At 36.9% G+C, this 23343-nt stretch overlaps 3 protein-coding genes and 1 non-coding gene across 4 annotated transcripts; 2 read left to right on the top strand and 2 right to left on the bottom strand.

Annotated features, from left to right (window-relative positions):
- Positions 1 to 84: 84 nt before the first annotated feature.
- LOC146147121 (putative ATP-dependent RNA helicase DHX37) lies at positions 85 to 12640 on the bottom strand. The gene is made up of 27 exons (XM_083387921.1): positions 12592 to 12640; positions 12380 to 12525; positions 11976 to 12209; positions 11802 to 11919; positions 11475 to 11609; positions 11293 to 11372; positions 11078 to 11226; positions 10875 to 10985; positions 10394 to 10583; positions 10043 to 10144; positions 9816 to 9923; positions 9452 to 9605; positions 9204 to 9340; positions 8989 to 9107; positions 8709 to 8811; positions 8102 to 8290; positions 7515 to 7665; positions 6905 to 7062; positions 6761 to 6808; positions 5590 to 5762; positions 5108 to 5228; positions 4242 to 4357; positions 3785 to 3912; positions 2704 to 2899; positions 2203 to 2313; positions 1580 to 1677; positions 85 to 563 (listed from the first exon to the last, which is right to left on the bottom strand). Exons 1-27 carry the CDS (start codon positions 12638 to 12640, stop codon positions 484 to 486), a joined length of 3504 nt encoding a protein of 1167 aa, XP_083244047.1. The 3' UTR covers positions 85 to 483.
- Positions 3108 to 3182, top strand: Trnaa-ggc (transfer RNA alanine (anticodon GGC)). The gene has a single exon. It is a non-coding gene; the product is annotated as a tRNA-Ala (tRNA).
- Positions 12641 to 13089: 449 nt separating the features above from the next.
- Positions 13090 to 13587, top strand: LOC146147120 (uncharacterized). Its single transcript, XM_083387920.1, has one exon. It carries the CDS (start codon positions 13090 to 13092, stop codon positions 13585 to 13587), a length of 498 nt encoding a protein of 165 aa, XP_083244046.1.
- Positions 13588 to 18827: 5240 nt separating this feature from the next.
- On the bottom strand, positions 18828 to 23162 carry LOC146147119 (thiamine transporter 2-like). Its single transcript, XM_083387147.1, has 8 exons — positions 22977 to 23162; positions 22736 to 22881; positions 22364 to 22483; positions 22018 to 22303; positions 21315 to 21552; positions 20866 to 21058; positions 19948 to 20103; positions 18828 to 19367 (listed from the first exon to the last, which is right to left on the bottom strand). Exons 1-8 carry the CDS (start codon positions 23082 to 23084, stop codon positions 19265 to 19267), a joined length of 1350 nt encoding a protein of 449 aa, XP_083243273.1. The 5' UTR covers positions 23085 to 23162; the 3' UTR covers positions 18828 to 19264.
- Positions 23163 to 23343: the final 181 nt, after the last annotated feature.

Raw genomic sequence — 23343 nt, 5'->3', positions numbered from 1 at the left:
GTTTGGATAATTGTAATTTTCTAGAATTGAGACGACTTGTAGTTCAAGCTAACAACAGAACAGCCACAAAAATAGTTTGCATTCACATGTAATGGTTTATTTCGATTTTAACCAATGAGGTACAAATGAGTAAAATATCATATTTTTACGTCTCTAACCGTTTTGGCTACAGCGGGCTACAAAGTAACTGTGCGAAAAATGTACTTTATATTGTCTGACTAAGTTTAGAGATCATTTGCACAAAATATGCCTATGCAATTCACCAAACTGGTTATTTATGCCGCATTTAACACCAATATTAATACGATTTGGTTTCAGGCTTCCGCAAAAGCAAATCCCGGACGCCGCTAAGTGCGGCTTTTGCATTTCGACAGTCATGAAATGCGATTTGTAACAGTCCAGGCCCGCTTGCAAGGCGTCCTAGAACATCACAAGCACGCCGTTCGTCGATTCCCTGCTACATGTTTCAAAGGTCGTCCGTTGTCAGTCGGAGGGTGGCCAAATTGCAGTCGCCTTTTCGTGAATCGAATTAGGCAACCACTGGAGATAGGCCGAACGCAAATCTGCAATTTAAAGTCCCAAATAAGGTGGGCAGGTGGGGTCACACACTGTTATGCATAATGCATACAAATAAGGTGCGAAATTATGAGGACAGTCGGTTGGATTTTAGTTTTGCTTGACAGATCGCCAGGAACAAAAACAAGACTTCAATATAGCAAAAGGTCAATTAGTGAAAACAAAGCGTTCTATTTACGCCAACGCTCCTTTGCAGGACATATATAAAAAAGCCCTGCGTTGGTGAAAACAAAGCGTTCTATTTACGCCAACGCTCCTTTGCAGGACAGAGATAAAAAGCCCTGCGGTTTTAAATTGAATGCCAATTAACGGGGAGAAATGGTCTTCTATAAATCTATAAATGAAGCAGTACTTATTTATGCTGCGGCAACAACCCTAACAAAGGGAGAATGTGGTAAACAGATGACCTCATTTTGTATGTTGGGGGAGAAATAGACCTCATATTTTCATTCATAACCAAGGTTTACTGAACAAATAAAAATAAACAACTTAACACACAAGGGTTTCTACTGTTACTAATTTAAACAGTTAAAGATAAACCTTGTAAAACGTTGCTCAAATCTCGGCACTATTTTTTAATGTTAGATACTTCGGTAGGACTGTTATTTATTTTGTAAAAGTCGCCAGAATTCTAATACATTCGACACTGGTATTAACTAGTTTTATCCTTTAGATCAGAGGTTTTCAATCGTGGTGCCGAGGAGCCATTTCTAATGCTTAAGGGTGCGGATAGGTATTTGAGAATTTTCAGGAATCTGATTTCTGCTCCATTAATAAGCTTCTTGATATAACTATTTGTGTACGATTAGAGACCATTATATCAAATGACATTACCTACATGTTTTACGTTAATTGTGTTGATTCAGTCCCATTTATAGTGACATTTCAGTAAAATACTCAACGAAAATTTCAGTCGGAGTGCCGAAAAAATATTAATTATTATTGAGGGGTGCCATAAACCATAAAAGGTTGAGAATCACTGCTTTAGGGCACGATGACTTACAGGATGGCTCAGTCTTCCAAACGCTGATCAACTTTTGTTTGGAATCAACGTTCTTGTTGCGTAGACCCAGAAGCATTACTTCAGTGCGTGGTTGCAAACTGTAAATTGACAAGAAAGTTTGTTGATTTGCAAAAATACGTTCATTTGTTTGGTTGCCACTTTTAAAACAATCTTGTCAAGAATATATTTTGGTGGTATTATTATTTTTTATTAGAAACTAAAAGTAGTTAACTTTCTCTTACTATGTATTGCTGTATATACATTTTGTAATTAAATATTATTACATTCCAATGTAACTTGGTCATGGAATTCACTTAAGTATATATTTCAATCTAATTCTGTTTACGAGCATGGTGTTTCCTAATCTTGCTTTGCTTTACTTGCAATACAAATCTGATTAGGCCAACTGGTTTCGGTAATTGACTTTCTGAAGGCATTCGGTTTACATTTGAATGTTATTTACTCTTTACATAAACATTTACTGACTATTTATTAAAACAAAACTAAATTCTACCGGTTAAAAACAACAATAGTTTAACAAAGACATTTAGATTTTTAGGAAGTGTTTATGATAAATTGTGAGGGTAAAATAGCGACGATGATCAACAAATAAAAGCACCTACTTGGCCCATGACTTCACCATGGTAGCTGGCCGTGAAAGTAGAGAGGAGACAAAACGTTCCAGCTGCTTAGACACTTTTCCCTCAAGTAGAAATCGCGCAAACCAACGAAATCTAAACAAACATGAGATGATTCAGAATGATCTGTTTATCTAATGAAAGAGACCTTAAAAAACGCAATAGTTTCATTTTTAAGTATCCACCACCTATAGAAGAAAATAAAATATGTTTAAAAAAGTGACATGGAAACAGTAGGTTTAATTCCGATTAATACAATAAAAAAACTAGGGAACATAAGTAAGGAAAATTTAAATTAAACCGACGAGAAATGGCCAGAAATTTCAAAATTGCCTTCACACGAACAATTTCGAGTCGCTTACGCGTTGTGCGATAAGTTTCTTAAGGATTGAAATGCATTTCATCTGTAAGACTTTATATACTCAAAAGCAAGGTTCAAAAAGCAAAGCGAGTTTCTTTGGCCTGAGATGCAAACGTCTCACTTACCGATCCAACCCTGGGGGATAAGCAACTTCCACCTCGCCAAGTTTCCAAGCCAGCCGCCCGTACGTCGCCGTGACGTGGCACATGACGTCATCGGTTGAGGGGTTGTAAAAAGGTTCGGGCGACGCGAGAGGATTGGAGAAGGAACAGTACTGCGGACATAGGGTTGCGAGCCAGGTCGACTCGATTTCGGTTACGTCTGAAAAATGATCAGTTGTTGAAAATAGTGTATCCACAGTACCATAGCAGCTTCGAAGGGCTAGATCTCAGTTATTAACACACATTATCTGTGAATGTTTCATTGAACAAATGATATGGTACTGTGGATCCCCTTCAATGAGGTTGCTTGTACTAACAGATTGAGCCAGCATTGGCGCATGGTTGTTTCTCGACTCGTTCCCTTCTGAGCCTGCATAGCTCAGTTGGTAGAGCGACGGTCCCGGCTTGACCGGAGGTCGTGAGTTCGAACCTCACTGCAGGCTAGTTGTTTTTCTAGTCTGCTCTGCTTGCATCATAGATCAACAGATTCGGTGAGTCTGCAAAGGCTTTCGGTGTACTTGTTGAAAATAGATCACAGCTGGGTAATCAGCGGCATTACTTGAATAACAAAATTTGGTTTAAAATTAAGATTTTTACGACTTCAATTTAGTATTTGGCCGCGATCTCGTTATTTGTCAATAGATATAGAGTGTTCACAGGAATTCTTGTCTGCCGCAATTTTGGACACAAACCAATCAAAAATAATTCTTTTAATTTCGACTTAAGTATTATATCAAAGCATTAACTTTATTGATGACAAGAAATACTAGCAGTAACGTGAATGAACAATCAAAAGATCGCTACTTCGTAAAGTGAAAATATATTTAGGTTGGAGGTCGAAACATCGTAGCGTAGTGTTGTTTGTTATTTTGTCACCGTCCCCAAACTGTGTTTCCAACAGATCGGGTAGCTTTGTTATAGATTGGCTTTATTTACCCATTTGCATTTTCACTAGATGCAATTGGTAAGTACTAAAAACGATCAATATTGAGCAAGTAAAAATACATACTGTTGGCGAGAAGTCGATATTTGTTTAGTTTTATACCTCGCATGTACGCTCGTTTCTTAGTCGATTCTGTTTTAACAATTTCGTGGAAAGTGACGAAGGCGGGCAGAGGGTCACGTGACAGCACCGATTCCGGATGAATGAACACGGGTTCGTCCGATAGGAGGCTACAATAACAAAGATTACGATTGGGATTTAAATAGGAGCATGTGTTTCACTATCTTCACTGCTGACATAGACAAAATTAAATTCATGAAATTGCGATTTATAAGTCATTAATTGTGTTATGTAAGTAGGTTAGTAGGTATTATATAACGGTAAAACACAAGTGGTGGTGAATAACGTGAATAAACTAAAAGTCATCTAGAGTGGAGTTAAATTTGTTAGGTTTGTTCCTACCTTATTATGGGGCATTAGAGAAGTAGCTTTGCAGCTATAAATAGTTTAGTACATAAAAGGCTCATGACAATAGATAATAAAAAAAATTGCAACCGACCATTGATACGCGCCCTTCATCTGCTTCGCTTGTTCGACGGGAAGACTTTCCTTTGGCAAGAGTCGAGCGACTTGATCTCCAAGCGCGGAAAGGACAATTTGACGCAGCAACTTGATCTGACAAATTGGCAGTAATAAGGTTTAAGTGCGCAAGAAATGCACTAGCACGAGGCGACACGTTTTCACTATAAAGCACAACCTGGATTGGGTTTCGTTCGGGGAACCAATACATGACGTACTGGCGTTTAAACAGCTCATGTATTGTGCAACGAAAGTATTTCACGCTGAGTTAAAAAACATTCAAAATTAATAAGATAGTAAAAACACTTATTTTTGTATTCCCAGAACTAACTAACGTACTACGTGTTGCACCACTTTATGTTAAAGAAACCATGAAACCAGAGCAACTTTACACTGAATAATATTCAGTGAATACATTTCTAAGATGTTACATATAAACTAACAACTAAGCCATGAAATCCACGTGATAAATATGGTTATTGAGTCCTGTAGAAGTAGTGCTGACCAACAATTACGACATACACAAAATAATTCACTGGGTGCCTTGGGAGAATCAATTTCCAAAATAGGTTGGCCTAAACAGGACTGTAGTGTAAGAAACAAATAAACTTGTGAGCATGAAACAAATAAAAAGCAGTGAGTTTCGAAATCACGACATCGACCACACCGTGACCGATGCTCTACAGACTTAGTGGAGCTGGTTGAGAAACGACGATAGTCTACCTACTGCATTTTGTACTTCAGACTAGGGCGTTGTACTACATTTCTAATTAAGCCAACTGACTCAGCAAAACGTTTTCCGTAGGCACGCGAACTCCTTGTCAGTGTGATTTGTGTTTTAAGTACCTGATCTTCACTCGGCGGTGACATCTTGGGATCCATGCAGCAGTCACACTCCGGCATTGCGCAATTCAGGGTGTTGGTTAGCTGGGATCGAAGTTTGCGAATTTCCAGCAATGCTTTTGGTCTACATAAAGTGATTAAGCTGATAAAACTTTGCTTGAAACACATAAGTCGTACATATGTTGTGCAAAAGTGGACATTCGTTGAACATGCTTATAATTAGTAATAACATATTTTTGAAAATTGTGATTACACAATGTAGATCACAGACAGTCAAGATGACGAAGCATTATGTTCCACGTGAAGAAACAAATTAAGTAAAATGCACTTTTTGCTCATAAAAGTAGCGTTATGTCACAAACAAACACAAGCGGAGAAATGCAGGATCTCGTGTTTACCGCACAAAGAAACCGCACGCCCGATAGGCTTCTTTCGCATTTGCCTACATACTCTATTAAATACAGGTTAAGGCTGGAAATGCTTACCTTATGCAGTTGGAGGCGCAGTAGCTGGCAGAACCGCCGCTGTACTCGGCTGCACCGACAGCGCCCAGGTAAACCATGAGGTCGCCGAACGCCTTTCGTTGCGCGCCACCGCCCACCGTGCTCCACAGCACCTTCAAGTGGTGAAGACGGGCGGCCACGTGACGAACTTCCTCCTAGCAAAAACAGAACAGCGTTGTTGGTGGATGAAAAAGCATGCGTAAGGTGTGCGTAGCTACTATACGACTTCAGTTAAACTACAAACGTCGCTGGACGTTGCTATTGATAAAACGAAAATTGAAGTAGATGACCCAAAGTCATTTTTCTTATACCAGTGTTTTTCAACCATTTTTAGCGGCGACGTGAGTGTAACAGCGAAGCTTTGGCGACCCAATTCTCTACACTAAAGTTTCGTAAGTTAACAACACATAATAAAATAGTAGTAATATGTTCGAATTTTACACAAGTCCTCGATCTACTTCCGCAATTTTTGCTTATTTTAACGAAATCTTTCCCAAAACCTATCTTAATAAACCTAACTATATAGAATTACTGCAGTCGGCAAACCAACCAATTTAAACAGCGAGCCAATAATGGGTCGCGACCGATGGGAAGAGATACACCAGCGGTTATCAACCAGTGGGCCATGGCTCATTGGTGGGCCATAACCACAGACCAATTTAAAAAAGTTAGATTTAGTTTGATTTGTGTCACTATATTTTTTTTCAGGAATAATGGCTTGGGGAGGAATTTAAAAGGAATTTATATTTATAGTTCAGCCGCAAGCATCTTACTAATGCACGGTTGACTAAATAATCTGCTTTGAAATATGTTCTGCTGTTTTTGGTTTTTGACCTATTTTACAGTTTTTCCTTTCATATACAGAATTTTTTTGCAACGTAAATGGGCCACGAAATAAAAAAGGTTGAGACCACTGAGATAGACAGTCTTATATGGCCAAATACATTTGGAGCATTCGGGAACACTTTTGACATTTATGTATACTCTATCTAAAGAGGATGACAATAAATGTATATTTTTTGTTAAGATGGACAAAACAAAATTATATATGCCACTTTTCGGAAAATACTTTTTTCCAGTATTACGACTTTTAATATTCTTTGCATGTTACTGCCATTAAATCGTCTGTGGTTTAAGAAACAGCAAGCCCTACCTTGTTGTTGTTGGAGTCACTGGTGGTAGAAGTCGATACAAAGAGTTCCTGTAACAAAAATGGCGATTGATAAACAAAACACTACAGCGGTTTATAACCGCAAGAAAACTTTGTAAAGTCGAAACAACACAATTTGAAACGCACCCGAACAGTCAACGCAGCGACAACAGTAATGACGTAGGGAATGACGTCATTCTGATGTGATTTCTGTACGGCCAGAGCAATCATCTTGCCGAAGCGTGGGTGGACGGGAAAGGCGGCTACAAGCTTTCCCAGTTCTGTAATTTTTCCGCTGAACTTTGCTGCGAAAGTTAAAAAAAATACTTAATAGCACTTAAAATAAATTTCAGCAGAACAAAACGTTGAACGTTTTAGTTACAACAATATTGTTGTGTAAGATTTTAGGAGTGCCCCTCTGACCGTTTTGTCTAGAAAAAGAGCTAAACTAAATCATTGGAATAGAAGTAAATTTACCAGAATGTAAAATAAGATTCGTGCAAAGCGTGAACGATTTTATTATAGGTAAAGTTGGGCAAAAATAAGTTAGAGGGCAAGGTCAAGGCCTGGGGTCGAAGAAAATTCCCAAAAACATTAAAGCAATATATCTTCTCAACACAACTTGATTAAATCTACCTGACAATAGCATCAGGTAACAGATAGGACATTCGCCTTTTAATAATACAATTTTTTAGGGGGCTACTGGAACGAGTTAATGAGTATCTGATTTTCAAAACTTATAATCATGGTAACGTGCCTAGCTTAATTTCCTTGAGAGTGGCCTTCTTCGGCGGAGGTTCGATCGTTCCAAGAGAAATGAGAAGATTCTCAGCGCCCTCTAGCGCGTCACGTGACGGTGGCGTGGGGAAAGGAAAGTTCACCACGCGGTCAATGTGCATCGATTTCATCTGCGCGCAGAAACAGCAGAAATTTAAAGCATTTGTCAATATTATTTTGTTGGTATTACTTAAAAGACAACGAAATCAAAATCTGCTAAAATATACTTATTTTAAAGGGTAGGTATGACAATGAGTGAGCCTGAGTAACCGCCGTAAATTGTTTAATATTATTGACTCCACATATTACCATACTACAGATTGCCGCTAACTTGTTGGGAAAGTGACAATATTTTAAGACGGAAACGTACGCCTTTAAAACGTATGTTACTTGGAGTTTTTAACAAATGTTAGTAGCACTTGTTTCATTAATTCAATAAATATACGTTTCTAAAAAAGAAAAAATACGTTTCTGAAAAACTTATAGGCAAACCAAAACAGACAATCCTAAAAAGTAGGAAAATATAATGTATGATCTGCAATCCAGCAAAACTAAAAAGAACTCAACCTGCAAAACAAGGCCAGCGACAGGTTTTTGTGCTATTTCAGGCAAGTCGTGATCGGCGAAGTCTTGAAAAACAGCAGATGAGTAAAGTCGATACGCGTGACCAGAATCAGTTCGGCCTGCACGCCCTGCTCGTTGATCGGCTGACGCTTTTGATATCCACGAAACTTGGAACGAAGAAATCCCAGTAACCTGAGCAACACAACACACAAAGTGGAAATTTTCTACCACTGCTTACCATAGCTGGCTTCGGAATAATATATTTAGCTCAAAATAGTTGATCTAAAATACAGATGAGTGGACTAACGCAATACGCAATTATTTGTTTCCAGCCCTAAGAAGATGCAACTTTTGGGTGGATTTAATATTGAAGTGAGCCCAACTTACAACAGCAACTATATTACGTAATGCCTAGTTTTAATATACAATTGTTTTTAATTTTTATTCTCTTTGACTCTACATAAATTTAGTAAATTACCTGTATACCAACTGGAAAGCCATCCACCGGTTGGTGACTTAAACATATCGACATGCTTCATTACAGCACAAACATCGTGTAATAGTTTTGCCGTAAACAGTTTAATTTCTTAAAAAGGCTGTTTCGACTTACTTTGTCATAAACTCTCTTTTTCACTTTTCCACAATCCACAACGTATTTAACTCCAGGAATTGTGAGAGAAGTCTCTGCAACATTTGTTGCAATAACGCATAACCTTTGCAAAAATAACATGAACATAAAAAAACAAACATAAGTATAAATGAGGATTACAGTGTTCATGGATAAATGTTCGTATACCTATTTTCCATCAAAATACAAAACCTTACTTGCAGATACACATATATTTTGTTTTGTGAAATATTTTTGCCTAATTATAAGCAGCCATTATTACCTGCAGCCCTCTGGAGGCTCATCAAAGACTAATTTTTGTTTGCTAGGTGGCAGTAGAGAATACAGTGGTAAAATATGCAGGGGTAGAGACAAATCAAAATCCTTTTGAATCGAGTCATCCTTAAAAAAACAGTACATATATTAGTTAATGGTGAACAAGTTAATATTTAAATATGGCAGATGAGGCGAAAATCAAAGAGAACTACCAAAACTAACCAGGAAAATTTCAGGATCAGAATCTCCTTCATCATCAGAAGCTTGTAATTCTTTAGTACTATGGTACTCTTCCTTTTCATATTCAACTTGTGGCTTTGTTGCATATTTGTTGAGGTCAATGTTTGGCATGTCAAAAACTACAAGAGTAACACTAAATTTTGCAACTATTTTAAAAATATAATACAGTTTTCTTTAATGTGAAGTGTATCAATTGTTTCTTATATAACGTTTATAAGAAATTTAATTACTGTCAGATTGGTCATCCATATTTGCTTTTCGTTCCTCCACAGGTTTTGATGGAAAGGTATTACTCAGTTTTCTGATAAGAGCGTATATTTCTTGTTTTCCAGTTACAAACACCAAAATACCTCCAGATGGAAGAGTGCGGTGAATTTTACATATCTAAAAAAAGTTAATAAGCTAAGGAAATTTCTGTTCTAAGAGGTTATATTGAAAACTAAACACACCTTAACACCTGTAAGATTTAATAACTGGTTTAACACAAAAGTCATACCAAATAGGAAGAGTTATTAAACTAGGAACTACTTAGTACCTAGTTATGACCTAAAATAGATTGTAATTTTTTATTGGTATTACTGAAATCCCTTATACCTTGTTGTAAGTTTCACTTAGATATGGACAATGATGTTTGTCATCTGGATCATCGGTTGGAGTTTTTTTGTTGAAATGTATAGTGACAGGAAACTGCCGAACATCTATCTGTGGATACAGAAATAAAAAAAGAATGTATCACAAGTCTACCTGTTGTATGGATTGACTAACAGATAAAGGAAACAAAACAAATAAATTAAAAATTTATAAGGAATGTACAACAACACCTTGCAAAGCGGAGGAGCTTTTTTAAATAAACGTTGGTTTTCTGTAAAGTCCTCAATCCTCAATGTGGCAGACATAATAATAAGCTTCAGTGGATTTCCTTTCTGGAAAAATATTATAAATTTTTAAAAAGGAGTTAAAAGTAAAACAAGTAGATAGTTGTTAAAACTTAAAATCAATGTAAACGCTCAAAAAATTGTCAACTTCAATTTAGTTGCATAAAAATCTTTAGAAACAGATTACAGGATGACAAAATGTAACATAACTGGTAGTGTGTGTTGTTCTCTAATACCATACCATACCTTAAATAGCATTAAAAAATAATAAAATACAACTTTATAGTAAGGTTTAACCTTTTCTCTGAGAGGAACAATCCGGGAAAGCAGACCAATTAAGACATCAGTGTTTGCTGTTCTTTCGTGAGCTTCATCAAGAATAATTACTGAATACTTTGTCAGAAGGAAATCTTCTTTCATTTCGCGAGTCAACACACCATCAGTCATAAACTTTACTTGGGTGTCCTTAGTTACATTGTTCTCATACCTACATGGACCAAAAGTTAAATTAAAATGTACACTTTGTTTAATAAATAAACAATAAAATAAGTTGAAAAAATCATACAATTTATATTTTTTGAAATATATACTCTATGTGTTTGGGTACACTATGCACGGATCTGTAATGTAGCTTAATAAATTTCAAAGCCAAAAAGGTAGAGTAGATCGACAGCATTTTGATCACTAACTGAAGATGATACAAGTTCGTATCGACACGTCTTAATCAAGATGCTGTCGATCTACTCGACCTTTTTGGCTTTGAAATTTATTATTATACCTTATGTGATATGAAACTTTTGCTTCTGGTAAATTCATCTCCTTTGCCACACGCTTGGACATGCTAACAGCAGCTACTCGACGTGGTTCTGTTATTCCAATCATTCCGGCCCTGAAGTATTGGTTTACCAATTCCAAATATAAAGTACTTATTGGTACAACAACAAGCACATGTACATCAAAAGTTGTCTAAATTGAACCTACATTGCATAGCCTGCTTCATACAGAAATTGTGGAACTTGTGTTGTCTTTCCTGATCCTGTTTCACCACAAACAATCACAATTGAATTAGCTGTTATAACTTCCATAATAACTTGCTCTTCTGCAATGATTGGTAAGGCCAGTCTGGATACCTTGTTGAACGGTTAGGTTATTAAACAGAATAAAACAACTTGCATTTACAAACACATGGTAAAAACCTGGATTTTTTGGCTTCTGTCAAGGTGAACATATGTTACAGATTTGGAAATACTTTGGTCCTTGTTTGTTGTTGGCATATCTAAAATAAAAAATAAGATCATACAATGAGTGACTTTTATATACTTTAAAAAAATGTAACCATCAGTTTTAAAAAGGCTAAAGTAAATATAACCAAACTTACCACAAATGGTTGGTTTTGTTTTAATATTTTCTGTTGAACTTTCAAAAGGATTATTATTTTGAGATACACCAACAATTGGTTTGACAGTTGTATCTTTTTCTTCGATCAAAGTTGGTTCAATTATCTTTGTTTGTTCTGTATACGAAAAATACAAAAAACACTCTCTGTGTAATGTTCTACCATACTTTGAATTACTGAGCCATGTGTAACAAAAATGTTAGACACCTGGCCATGCGGTAAAATGAGAGGAAACACTGCTAGACAGTAACCTTTTCTGTGTAAAAATCCAAATATTTTAATCTTTTGACAAAAACGAAGTGATCATACCTTTCTCGCATTCTTCGTCACTTGCTGAAGTTAAACTGCTATCATCGTCTTCACCATTACTATTATCGGTATTTTCTGGAGTAGCATTTTGATCAATTTTGTTTATATGCTTTTTTTTCTAAATGGTGTTGATATTATTAGAGCTCTTTTAAAAAATAAACAAAAAATGCCAACCTTTGATAATTTTCTTCTTTTGCCTTTTCCCTTTGGGACTTTAATGCTGTTTAGAGGATAATGTGTAAGATCTTGTGGAGATTTAATCGCTTCAGTCAGCGCCATTGGCAAAGGCCGCTTTGACAAAGTGCTAAGTTTCGAGTTTTTAGTGCCAATGTGAGCCACACTGTCCATCAATGCAAGTTCGGTTGCTGTAACTTGGACAGTTGAAAGGCGAGACAAAAGTTCTGACCGCTAAACATAAAGGCTCTGTTCTAGCAAGGTTTATTTCAGTTGATTTGTTAATTCATGGGTAATTAGGAAAAAAAAGAAGGGAATTTATTATTATGGGTAATTAAATTTTTTTAGGAATGTAATGTAGCTAACTGCCTTCCTTAAAAATACAACCACACAATGATACATACCTTTTGCTTCTTTTTCTTACTCTCAAGGACTTTTTCCAATTTTTTCTTTTGTTTTTTGGTAAGTTTTCGCGGCTGCGCAGGATTTATCTTCTTTTTGAGGGATTTGTGTCTTTTACTTGGAAGAATTGTTTGATTTGAATTATTATCTAATATAAAACAATTTTAATTGAATAGTTTTTTTAAATCTCAATAACCTTATAAAAATTACAAACCATGTTTAGCATCTTGACTATCATCATATTTCCTTCTGGAACGACCCATGTCAGTTGTTAGTTGTGCAACAATTTTCACTTTATACAAGGTTGTAAAATTTATTAACAAATGTCAAATGGGAGAGCACAATAGGACCTATAATGGAACAATTTCGAAGTGGCACATCATACTAGTAAGATCATAGATATACATTGTAGCGTATCCTTTTATTATATGTGTTACGCGACATGCTACACGCGACACGTCTTTCTATCGTGCTCTTTCCGAGCGGTCACTCGCTCGGTCATTCGAAAATACAAGCTGACGTGTGCACTGCTCTGGCTCCTACAAATGGTGACCCCGGCAAGCAAAGTAAGTGCAAGGTAAAACCACAACACATTGCTAGGTTGTAGGCTAGCTTATGTTCAACGCACTTAACTTAATTCTATGATGGACGAAGAAAATGTCGCAGCCGTTGCTGTTAAAATTCCGCCATTCTGGCCACAAGACGCCGAACTATGGTTTTTACAAGTAGAAGCACAATTCAGGATCCTTACGCGCAGTTAAAATGTGCACTCATCAGCAGGGTTTCGATGACCAAGCATCAACGCTTACAGAAACTTCTTCGACATGAAGACCTGGGCGATCGCAAGCCTTCAGAAATGTTGCGAGAAATGCAACATCTTATGGGCGAAGAAGATTCGAAAAATTTGCTTCGCGAACTTTTTCTTCAACGATTACCAGGCAATTTGCGAGTAGTTTTGGCCACACTTGATCTGGAATTATCAGCTTTGGCGCAGAAAGCTGACAACATGATTGACCTGATGGACACGTCACCCATTTTGGCCCAAGTCAATCAACTGCAAAAAGAAATTGCAATTCTGAAGCGCAATACGCCGCAAACAAGAAACCTGCACGACGCTCGACTGTGCTGGTACCACAGGCGATTCGGTCCTAAAGCACAAAAGTGCGTTTCTCCCTGCGAGTACAAGGGAAACGCCTCAACCAGCCACTAATGGCGGCTAGTGCCGCTGGTTGTTCTCGCCGCCTTCTTCACGTTAATGACCGCACCACTGGACAAAGGTACCTCGTGGACTCCGGTGCTGCGATTAGTGTTGTTCCTGCCACAAGAATGGATCGCAACAGTTGTAAAAGAAAGCTGGAACTCGTTGCAGCAAACGGAAGCACCATCGCAACATTTGGTACGCGGTCGATCAACCTAGACATCGGGCTCAGCAAAAAGTATGTATGGTCTTTTATTATAGCCGAAGTCACGCAACCGATTCTCGGCGCAGATTTTTTTCGACATAACGGAATACTAATCGACCTTGGTAAAAATCGACTTATCGATGCTAAACATTTAACTGTGTTCCCGCTGGTGTTTCCCGCTCATCTTCTTTTGGTTTGGTAGCATTAACCCATGCCACAAATGAATTTGGAACACTGTTTAAAGAGTTTCCTTCTATTCAAAGCGCGGTTTACAATGACGTTTCTTTGAAACACAATATTAAGCATCACATCGTAACTAATGGTCCCCCAGTACATACAAAGGCACGTCGACTCTCTCCTGAAAAGATGAAAATCGCCAAAGCGGAATTCCAAAACCTTCTAGACTTAGGAATCGTGCGCCGTTCGTCTAGTACATGGGCTTCGCCTTTGCACATGGTTTGCAAAAAGTCCGGCAAATGGAGGCCATGTGGCGATTATAGGAATCTAAACAGTCGAACTATTCCTGATCGATATCCGATTCCTCTTATACAGGACTCATCTGCTAACTTAAACGAAGCGAAAATCTTTAGCAAAATAGACCTCATCCGTGCCTATCACCACATTCCAGTAGCAGCAGAAGATGTACCAAAGACCGCCATTATTACGCCGTTCGGCCTTTTTGAGTACACACGTATGCCATTCGGGTTGTGCAATGCAGCCCAGACATTTCAACGTTTCATGGATGAGGTATGTAGAGGGCTGGATTTTATCTTTGTATATCTAGATGACATTCTTGTATTCAGTCCGACCAAAAGTGCACATCGGCGGCACTTGCGGCAATTGTTTCAAAGGCTTGCAAAATTCGGCATTGTCGTGAATCCAGACAAGTGCGAGTTCGGTACTTCAGAGCTTGAATTTCTAGGACACCGCATTTCAACTGAAGGAATCGCGCCACTTGCCGGAAGAGTTGAAGCTGTTAAGAATTTCCCGCAACCGACATCCAAGAAAGGCCTTCGTGAGTATTTGGGACTCTTAAACTTTTACCATAGGTTCATCCCAGGAGCAGCAACAATTCTCCACCCACTCCACCTTGCCCTGGGTGGGCAAACCAACGATTTCGTATGGAACAACGACTGTACAACTGCTTTTCTAGCATCAAAACACGCACTTGCCAAAGCAACGATGCTGGTACATCCCAAACCTGATGCGGCAACACGAATAACAACAGATGCTTCTGCAGTTGCTGTGGGCGCATCTCTCGAACAATACCTCGATGGCAAGTGGCAACCGATTGCATTCTTTTCCAGAAAACTAAAACCCGCCGAAACCAGGTACAGTGCGTTCGACCGCGAACTTCTCGCAGTATATTTGGCCATTCGGCATTTTCGATACTTTGTAGAAGGACGACAATTTTCAGTGCTCACTGACCAAAAGCCATTAAGTCATGCGTTCGACAGAAACTCCAACGAACTTTCTCCACGCCAGGTTCGTCACTTGTCTTTCATTTCAGAGTTTACAACGGATATTCGACATATTAAGGGCACTCACAATTCTGCCGCAGATGCATTATCTCGCGTTGCTATAAATTCAACGATGTCTCCTGCGATAGATTTTGCCGCTTTGGCTACAGCACAAAAAGGTAATCGTGACATTCGTGCATACCGAACAGCTGTAACGTCACTTAAATTTCAGGACCTTCCGCTCCTTGGATCTAGCGATACTATTTTATGCGACGTTTCCAAAGGTTATCCCAGACCCGTTGTGCCACTAGCATTTCGGCGCATTGTCTTTGATGTACTACACAACCTTTCACATCCAGGTATTCGCGCGTCTCGTAAACTAGTTTCCGATCGTTTCATTTGGCATAGCTTAAACAAAGATGTTGGGCTGTGGGCTCGCACGTGTTTACAATGCCAGCGGGCGAAAATTCACCGCCATGCATTGTCACAGCTTGGTTCATTTTCGCTCCCCGACAAAAGATTTGCAGAAATTCATGTGGACATCGTCGGACCGCTTCCGATGTCGCAGGGTTACTCTTACATATTTACTTCTATAGATCGTTTCACTAGGTGGCCGGAGGCGATCCCGATGGTGGATGCTACGTCAGAGTCGTGTGCCAGGGCTTTGCTGTCGTGGGTATCTCGTTTCGGTACACCACAGTCCATAACTTCCGACAGAGGCCGTCAATTCGAGTCTAACCTATGGGCAAACCTAAACTCCCTCTTAGGTTCCCATCGCCAAAGAACCACCGCTTACCACCCGCAATCCAATGGAATAGTGGAAAGACTCCACCGGCAAATGAAAGCAGCACTTAAAGCCCGATTGGACAACAACCACTGGGTGGACCAACTTCCTGCAGTCATGCTCGGCATTCGCACGGCCCCGAAGGAAGACATTGGTTGTTCTGCCGCAGAGCTGGTGTACGGCACGACACTGCGGTTACCAGGGGAGTTTTTCTCACCACCGTCACACGGCACCACTACAACCACAGCGGAGGTAACAACATTCCTGTCCAACTTCCGGAAATCAATGGAGAACGTTCGCGCGACATCACGACACAGACAATCGCATAGTAGTGTACCGCGTATACTCCAATCGTGTAAATTTGTTTTCGTGCGTCGTGACTGTCATAGATCGCCCTTACAGTGTCCTTACGACGGCCCGTTTAACGTTATAGAAAGAAACAGTAAATTTTTCAAAATTAATGCTAATGGCCGTGTAGATACTGTTTCGATTGACCGACTTAAACCGGCTTACACTGATAATGATTTATTGAACATGGAAAATACTCGCCCCACTTTTACCCAATGTTTACCGCAACGTCCCGATATTCCATGCACACCACCGCAACCCTCTTTTCCCATTCGACCGAGGTTAACTCGACGTGGTCGTGTTATTACTGTGCCTGCTCGTTACCGAACGTGACTAACGCACTGGTGGGGGGTTTTGTAGCGTATCCTTTTATTATATGTGTTACGCGACATGCTACACGCGACACGTCTTTCTATCGTGCTCTTTCCGAGCGGTCACTCGCTCGGTCATTCGAAAATACAAGCTGACGTGTGCACTGCTCTGGCTCCTACAACATATACACAAGAGAATAAGACTGAAAATTGTCCGAATAATACCTAAATCTATTGGAATAAGTCCAAAATTTATCTAAAACAGTAGGAATAGGACAATTGGGGGCAGCAGTCTGACACTACTTGTATTGTTATTGATGTTTGGATGCTCTAGTTTGAAATGTGTAATCCTGTTTGGGATAGGACTATGTAATTGATGGATAAAATTTGAGTTCGATTCAAAATAATTAGGGGAGTTAGTGAAATTATTAAGGAAGTATGTCAAATAAGAGGTGATTTTGTCCTTATTCTGAATTGCTTTTTTGTCAATACCATACTATTCAGGAATAACTCCTCCGGTCAAAGTTAAAGCAATGCCATTAACACAATCATGTTTATGGAACAGCGGAATAAATCTTGATAAAAATATAAAATTGAGAAATTAAATTTAGTTTTCATTCTCAAATGTCTTCCAATGAGCTATGAATAACTTGTAACCTACAGCAGATGTTTATTGATATTGCAAAACCATTGAATCAGTGAATAAGTTTTGTTAAAAATTATTTTCAATCTCTACCGACTATTGAAGTTCGCACTGGAATACATGGATCAACAAAATTACAATATAAATTGCTGAAGTTGTGTTTACTAGTAGTGCAAATTTGGATGTTTAATGTGTCCATATATCAAAGTTCACTTTTTAGCATTGGTCTAGAATTCTATCACAGCGTTGAAACAATTATTAAATCAACGCACAACATTTGGGTTGGAGTGCGAGTTAGCATTTAGGGTGTGATATTTATTATTTAATAATAATAATACTTGACCCACCCTAACCCAAAACGCTAACCCGCACCCTTACACAAGTAATGTGCGTTGTGGTAGGATTCTAGACCAGCGTCCACTTTTTCGAGGTACGTATATAGCTTTAGCAATAAGTCATATTGTCCATACCCTTGTACAGCGATGCGAAGCTGTTTAAGAACGCCCGAATGGAAATATGGTGGGATTCTAGACCAGCGCCAAAGACTGCCATAACTGTAAACTTTATAAGCGGTTTCATGTGGTAATATAGAGGGTTAAAACCACAGATAAATCGTATTTAAACTTTGTCTCGCCTTTTACCTATCGTTTATTTTATTTAAAGCATACAAGGGATATATACATCGCATTCTTGAAGATGGAACAGTGTAAAACGCAAATAACGCACGTGAGAATGTTTACAAAATTCATCCGATGAGCGATTAAGTAATGAGTTGTTAAACAGAGCGCGGGGTAACCAAGTGAATTTGGTAAACCTAATTACATAAGGTTGTCTGATAAGGCCCACTGCTTGATATTATATTTTAATGAGCATGAATAGATTAATTTAATCATCTACAATATTAAAAACAGCACGAGTACATAGTTACAAATTACGTGCGGGAAATTCCCTACGTTGAAACCAACATTCTCTCCTAATTAAAATTTTGTTATGCATCACACCAAAGAGATTTGAAGTCTCTTTGATCACACCAATCTTACAAACTACATTTGCTGTTCTGTTCACAAAATTATATTCAAGTTCTTTTAATTATATTAAAATAGCAATTTGTGTTGGGTTATCTTAAGGGTAAATGATCTTTCGAGTTTGGTTTTGATAGGCAAATAATTGCATATATAAGTTAATGAAACAATAATAATATTATTATTTTTGTTAATATCGGGATCTAAGCCTTCTCCGACATTTTTAGTTGTTGATCTTTTCCATATCATATGATCCGAACAAAACCAACAAGATTGTAAAAAAGATCTAAAACAACTTTATTTAAGAAAAGCAGAATACTATATAGTTACGCAAAAAAACATCATATATGTTGTTTCTAATTGATTATAAACGCCAAATTACCTAAATATTTCATTCATTGCTTCTTCCATACGCACCCAATGTTCGCCATTGTAAGCTTTTTTTTAAGAAAATAAATGGCATTTTGATTGGCTTTTTTTCAATTTGTTTCGGTAATTTTGATAAATTTAAACTGATGATGTACATTTTGGGCTAAAGCTTACATACTTCTTATGGATGTAACGACCTTAATCGTGGGTACATCAGCAACCACCAAGATAAAACATCAAGTTTAATTTTATATTTTACAAATACACTTTACAGGAGGCCAAGCTACATTTAATATAAAAGTTCACAATGCACCCTTTATGAGATATTATTTTGCGATGTTTTTAAAAAGCAAAAAGAGGTGTATCAAATGACAAGTTTTTATTATTAAAAGCGTTATAATGTACAATAACTGTTAGCATAATATTTACAGATCATCATCAATTTAGCCAAAACAAACATACAGCACCAATGGTAATGATGTCAACAAACACTTGTGTAGTTATTTTAAAATCACTATGTTCATTCTTATTAAAAAAAATAATATTGTTAGATGGTTCTTTCAGTTGTTCCCGGATTGCTTGTAGTTACACACACTTTTGAGTATATCCAATGCCCCATAAACACCATGGAAATGACACCAAAATATCCACTAAAATAACACAAAAGTTTGTAATAATTAGACAAGCATACTTTATTTATACAATTACTGAAATATTTTATACTTTTAGTGAAATGTTTAAGACATTGGTCCACAAACTGTCAGCCATGCCCTACATTTTCAAGTTTTTTTAGCCAAAGGTAAGATAAATACAGTATGGCAAAACCTCATACTCCATCTATGTTTTATTTTTCTCATGTCATTGTACAAAAATAAACTCTAATACATTTTACAAACTTTTACCAATTTATGCGGCTATTTTAACTTGTGAATTTTAGAATGCAGCTTGTAAAGTTGCACCACATGAGTCCGTTTTCTTTTAAATAAGAAAACAAATAAACTCAATTTTTTTCTCTCCACAAGCGATTATCCTGAAATTAATCTACATATTTGCTTATGGGGTTGTTGAGAACAACAGGTAGATTTAGGATTAATTGTTTTACGATGTCACATTATGATGTAACTTTGTGCTGTCATTCTAAATATTTAATACAACAATTTAAAATTTCAGATGTTTTGGTTTTATTATGTTTTTTTTAATTTCAAAGGCATATTACCCTAATGGCAGTACCTGTAAATGATAAATTGTGTATTGACCGGTAATCCCAAACCGGCACGATCAATGAGTATGATAGTCAGCACTGTGTTTAAAGCCACTGCAGCAAATGTGTTGAATCCAAAGACGAGAGCAAACCGCTTTGTTGTCAAACCTGCTGCAATCTGAAACCTAATTTTTTTCAAAAGGATTAAATTTGCACAAACATATATTTAAAAAATTGCAAAGTTGTCCCTATTTTGCATATGACGTGTATTTCCACCAAAAAAAGTACCTTTATATTGAGACTGTTTATAAATTCCATAAACCACCACTTTTGAAAACCTAAGTTAAAAGCCCATATAAAAGTGACATTTTTTCAAAAGTTAAAAGCTTAAAAGACCTCCACATCTACATTAATGATTGGTTCATAATGTCAGTAACAAAAAAAAAACGATATTTTAAGCACCTGATTGAACAAAGACAAATATTTTGCCAAAGTTTAGCTACATTGTGGTGTCAAGGTATAAAATTATGGAATAGTTACTAAATATGTAAGCTTTTACCTTTGGTAAAGGAAAAAACAACTTTTGTTTAATGTTTAATATTTAAAAATAAATTTATCAAAGACTATGTGAAGCGTAATTGGAGCTTGAATCTTAAATTTTGGAGCTTAAAGCTGTTTCATTTTATTTTTTGAAAATATTTATAAATATAGGCCCACTTTAATCTGTTGAGCTGTTGAAAACGTTTTTTGACATTTCAGACTAAACAAATATCATTTTCAAATTTATTATTTGACTCTGGGCTCCTTTAATGTACCAACATTTCTTGAATGGTTATTTTTGCCAAACTTCACCATTCTAGATTTTGATTGTTTTATACAACTCTCATATATAAATCTTGTATATTTAAACTCATTTTTAGGCAAATAAATCAACCACTTTTACTTACTGAGTTATGGTTATCACAAAGTTGTAAAGAAAAATGAAGACAACGTACGCTGAATAGCACAACCATATATTTTCTGTCCAATACATCAGCATTAGAAGCCCACATTTGACCAAAGAGCACAATCCAAGGACAATTTCCCCCCAATTGTCCCAATTTATCTTGATATAGCCTACAGAAAGAGCACCGAGTGCACCTAAAATAAACATGAAAAGGATTGTATTAAAACTGTTTATTTTTATTTTATGATTGTAGGGAAAATTACACACTTTAATCTAAATTCAGTTGATGTTTATTGTTAAAAAAAAAATGTTTGGTTTAATTTCTTATTTTTATTGGTAAGATAAGCTACATAAACCTTTTAAAGAACTCTTTTTTTTTAGATAACATATTGTTCAATTCTAGTGTTTTCAAGCGTAGAATATAGGATTTAAGTATGTTGAATAACCAACCTAGGACAGTTGCTATAGATTCAACAGCCCCATTATATATTTCTTCATGACTACTGGGCTGAATTGTCTCCCACAAGTTTTGAACATAATTAATCACAAGCAACCACCCACATGTGGAAAGTGCCCACCACACAGACCATCTTAGCAATGATAAATTTAAGTAACATGTTTTCATGTCCCACCAAATATTCCATAGAGTCATCTTAAGCATCTCAAGGGTGCTCACAGTTTCTTTTTCCTAATTAACAAAAAGTTGGGTTGTTTAAATATTGTTTGAACTACCAAAATACCTAGAGTAAGGTTAGGTAAACTAAGGCACAATGATCACAATTAATTGTTTACATGAGGCCAAGCTACATTTAACAAGAACTGGCCCACTAAGTTTCAAAATATTTGGCAAATAGAAGTTCACAATGCACCCTTTATGAAGCAATATTTTGCGATATTTTTAAAATGCAAAATGAGGTGTATCAATCATTAGACAAGTTTATAATTGTTGTCTACTAGTATTATTAAAAAAATTATGATTTGCCTGGTTAGCAAGCACTAAAGCTGAAGTTAACTACTCTTTTCGGTTAGATGAAGTTTAACATTTCAAATCTGGCCACTTTTACATTTTTAGGTTAAACCCCTAAGCAGCATTGTACCATGTGTTTTTGCACACACTAAAATGATAGTGGTTATAAGAGCAGCTCTAGTTTACCTGTGTTGCATCTACAATACTTGGTTCTCCTCTGGAATCAGTGTCTTCCATAACATCTTGTTCGTTTGTTGCATAAAAAAATAAACTTTTTTTTGGCATAGGTAAAACCAATGAGAGGAAAAATCCGATTGTGACATTAGCTAGTGATATCACATTGAGATAAATATATTCAAGGTTTGCAAGCGACACCAGAAGCTGTGCTAAGAGAGATCCAATAAACAGTCCAAATAATGTTGTGGATCGGACATATGATGTCACTTGTTGATAACGCTCTGGTTTGACAACACTATGAAACAATAAAGGATTAGTCTTTTATGATAAAAAAATATTAATTTGCTTTCTGAACCTGTAAATGTATGAATAGTAAGCTACTTCCAGCGATGTAGCAATTCCATAACAAAATTGCATCAACTGCATATAAGGAACACCTTGTGCAAACACCAGAAGCAACCAGCAGCTAATATATCTGTGATACAAGTAAATAAAATGTATCGTAAAAAAGATTATACATCGTTTTTTATGAAAGAAGCAAACATCAAGTTTCAATGAATTGCAGTGTGTTCATATCACTAAAAGTTTTTGCTTAAATAAATGATGTATACCATTGCAACATTGTTTACTACATATATTTTAACATATTTAGAATCTTTGACTGTTTATAGTTCTATTTTACACATTAGGTTCACCGACACTATCAAAAAAAAAAATATATACTGACCCAACACTCTGAACAACTATCATCGGTTTATACTTGACATAGTCGGTTAACAAAAACACAGGCAGTAAAAGGGCAAGAAAGGAATAGGTCCAAACAGGATAAATAGCATTCACCACTTCCTCCTCTGTGAAGTTTTTTACTGGGCCCTCGAAATAAAAAGAAACAATTAAATTGCAATCAAATTACAATAACTAATAATGACAAATAACAATATAATTGTATATTTCTGTTTAAAGCTTACCTGCAAAAACGGTGTGATAAATGGCTCTGAGGGTTTAACGTAAGTAAAAAATCCATATATACAAAGTAAAACTGTAGGTTTTATCCACTCTCTGTCTGTTTCTGCCATAATATCTCACAAGCTTTCACATGCAATGTTGTTAGTTAATGATGGAATCTAGTAAATAAGTGCTTCAAATGGGCTGACTTGGCTTTCTTACCCAATTAAAAATGGTCACCTGTGTACAGCCACTTGAGACTCTAACTTGTTTTGAAACCTAACCTAATGCATCCAACCATAGCTATGAGCCTTGTTGGTACCAGTTTATTAAACTGGTATTGCCACTTGAAACTTTGTATATGCTGTTTTAACCTATACCATGTTCCTA

Source organism: Ascidiella aspersa, chromosome 4 (assembly GCF_963924565.1).
Source record: "Ascidiella aspersa chromosome 4, kaAscAspe10.2, whole genome shotgun sequence".
Taxonomy (NCBI): domain Eukaryota; kingdom Metazoa; phylum Chordata; class Ascidiacea; order Phlebobranchia; family Ascidiidae; genus Ascidiella; species Ascidiella aspersa.
Note: the sequence above shows the minus strand (reverse complement) of the source record. Positions and strands in the feature narration are given on the sequence as shown.

Coding starts and splice junctions, on each gene's coding strand:
- LOC146147119 (XM_083387147.1), bottom strand. CDS start 23,084: ATGGCAGAAACAGACAGAGAGTGGATAAAACCTACAGTTTTACTTTGT. Junction 21,553..22,017: donor GTATTGTAGATGCAACACAG/GTAAACTAGAGC, acceptor TTTGTTAATTAG/GAAAAAGAAACTGTGAGCAC. Junction 19,368..19,947: donor ACACAATTTATCATTTACAG/GTACTGCCATTA, acceptor GTGTTATTTTAG/TGGATATTTTGGTGTCATTT.
- LOC146147120 (XM_083387920.1), top strand. CDS start 13,090: ATGGTTTTTACAAGTAGAAGCACAATTCAGGATCCTTACGCGCAGTTA.
- LOC146147121 (XM_083387921.1), bottom strand. CDS start 12,640: ATGGGTCGTTCCAGAAGGAAATATGATGATAGTCAAGATGCTAAACAT. Junction 6,809..6,904: donor TCGCTGCGTTGACTGTTCGG/GTGCGTTTCAAA, acceptor TTTTTGTTACAG/GAACTCTTTGTATCGACTTC. Junction 2,900..3,784: donor GAAACGAGCGTACATGCGAG/GTATAAAACTAA, acceptor ATCATTTTTCAG/ACGTAACCGAAATCGAGTCG.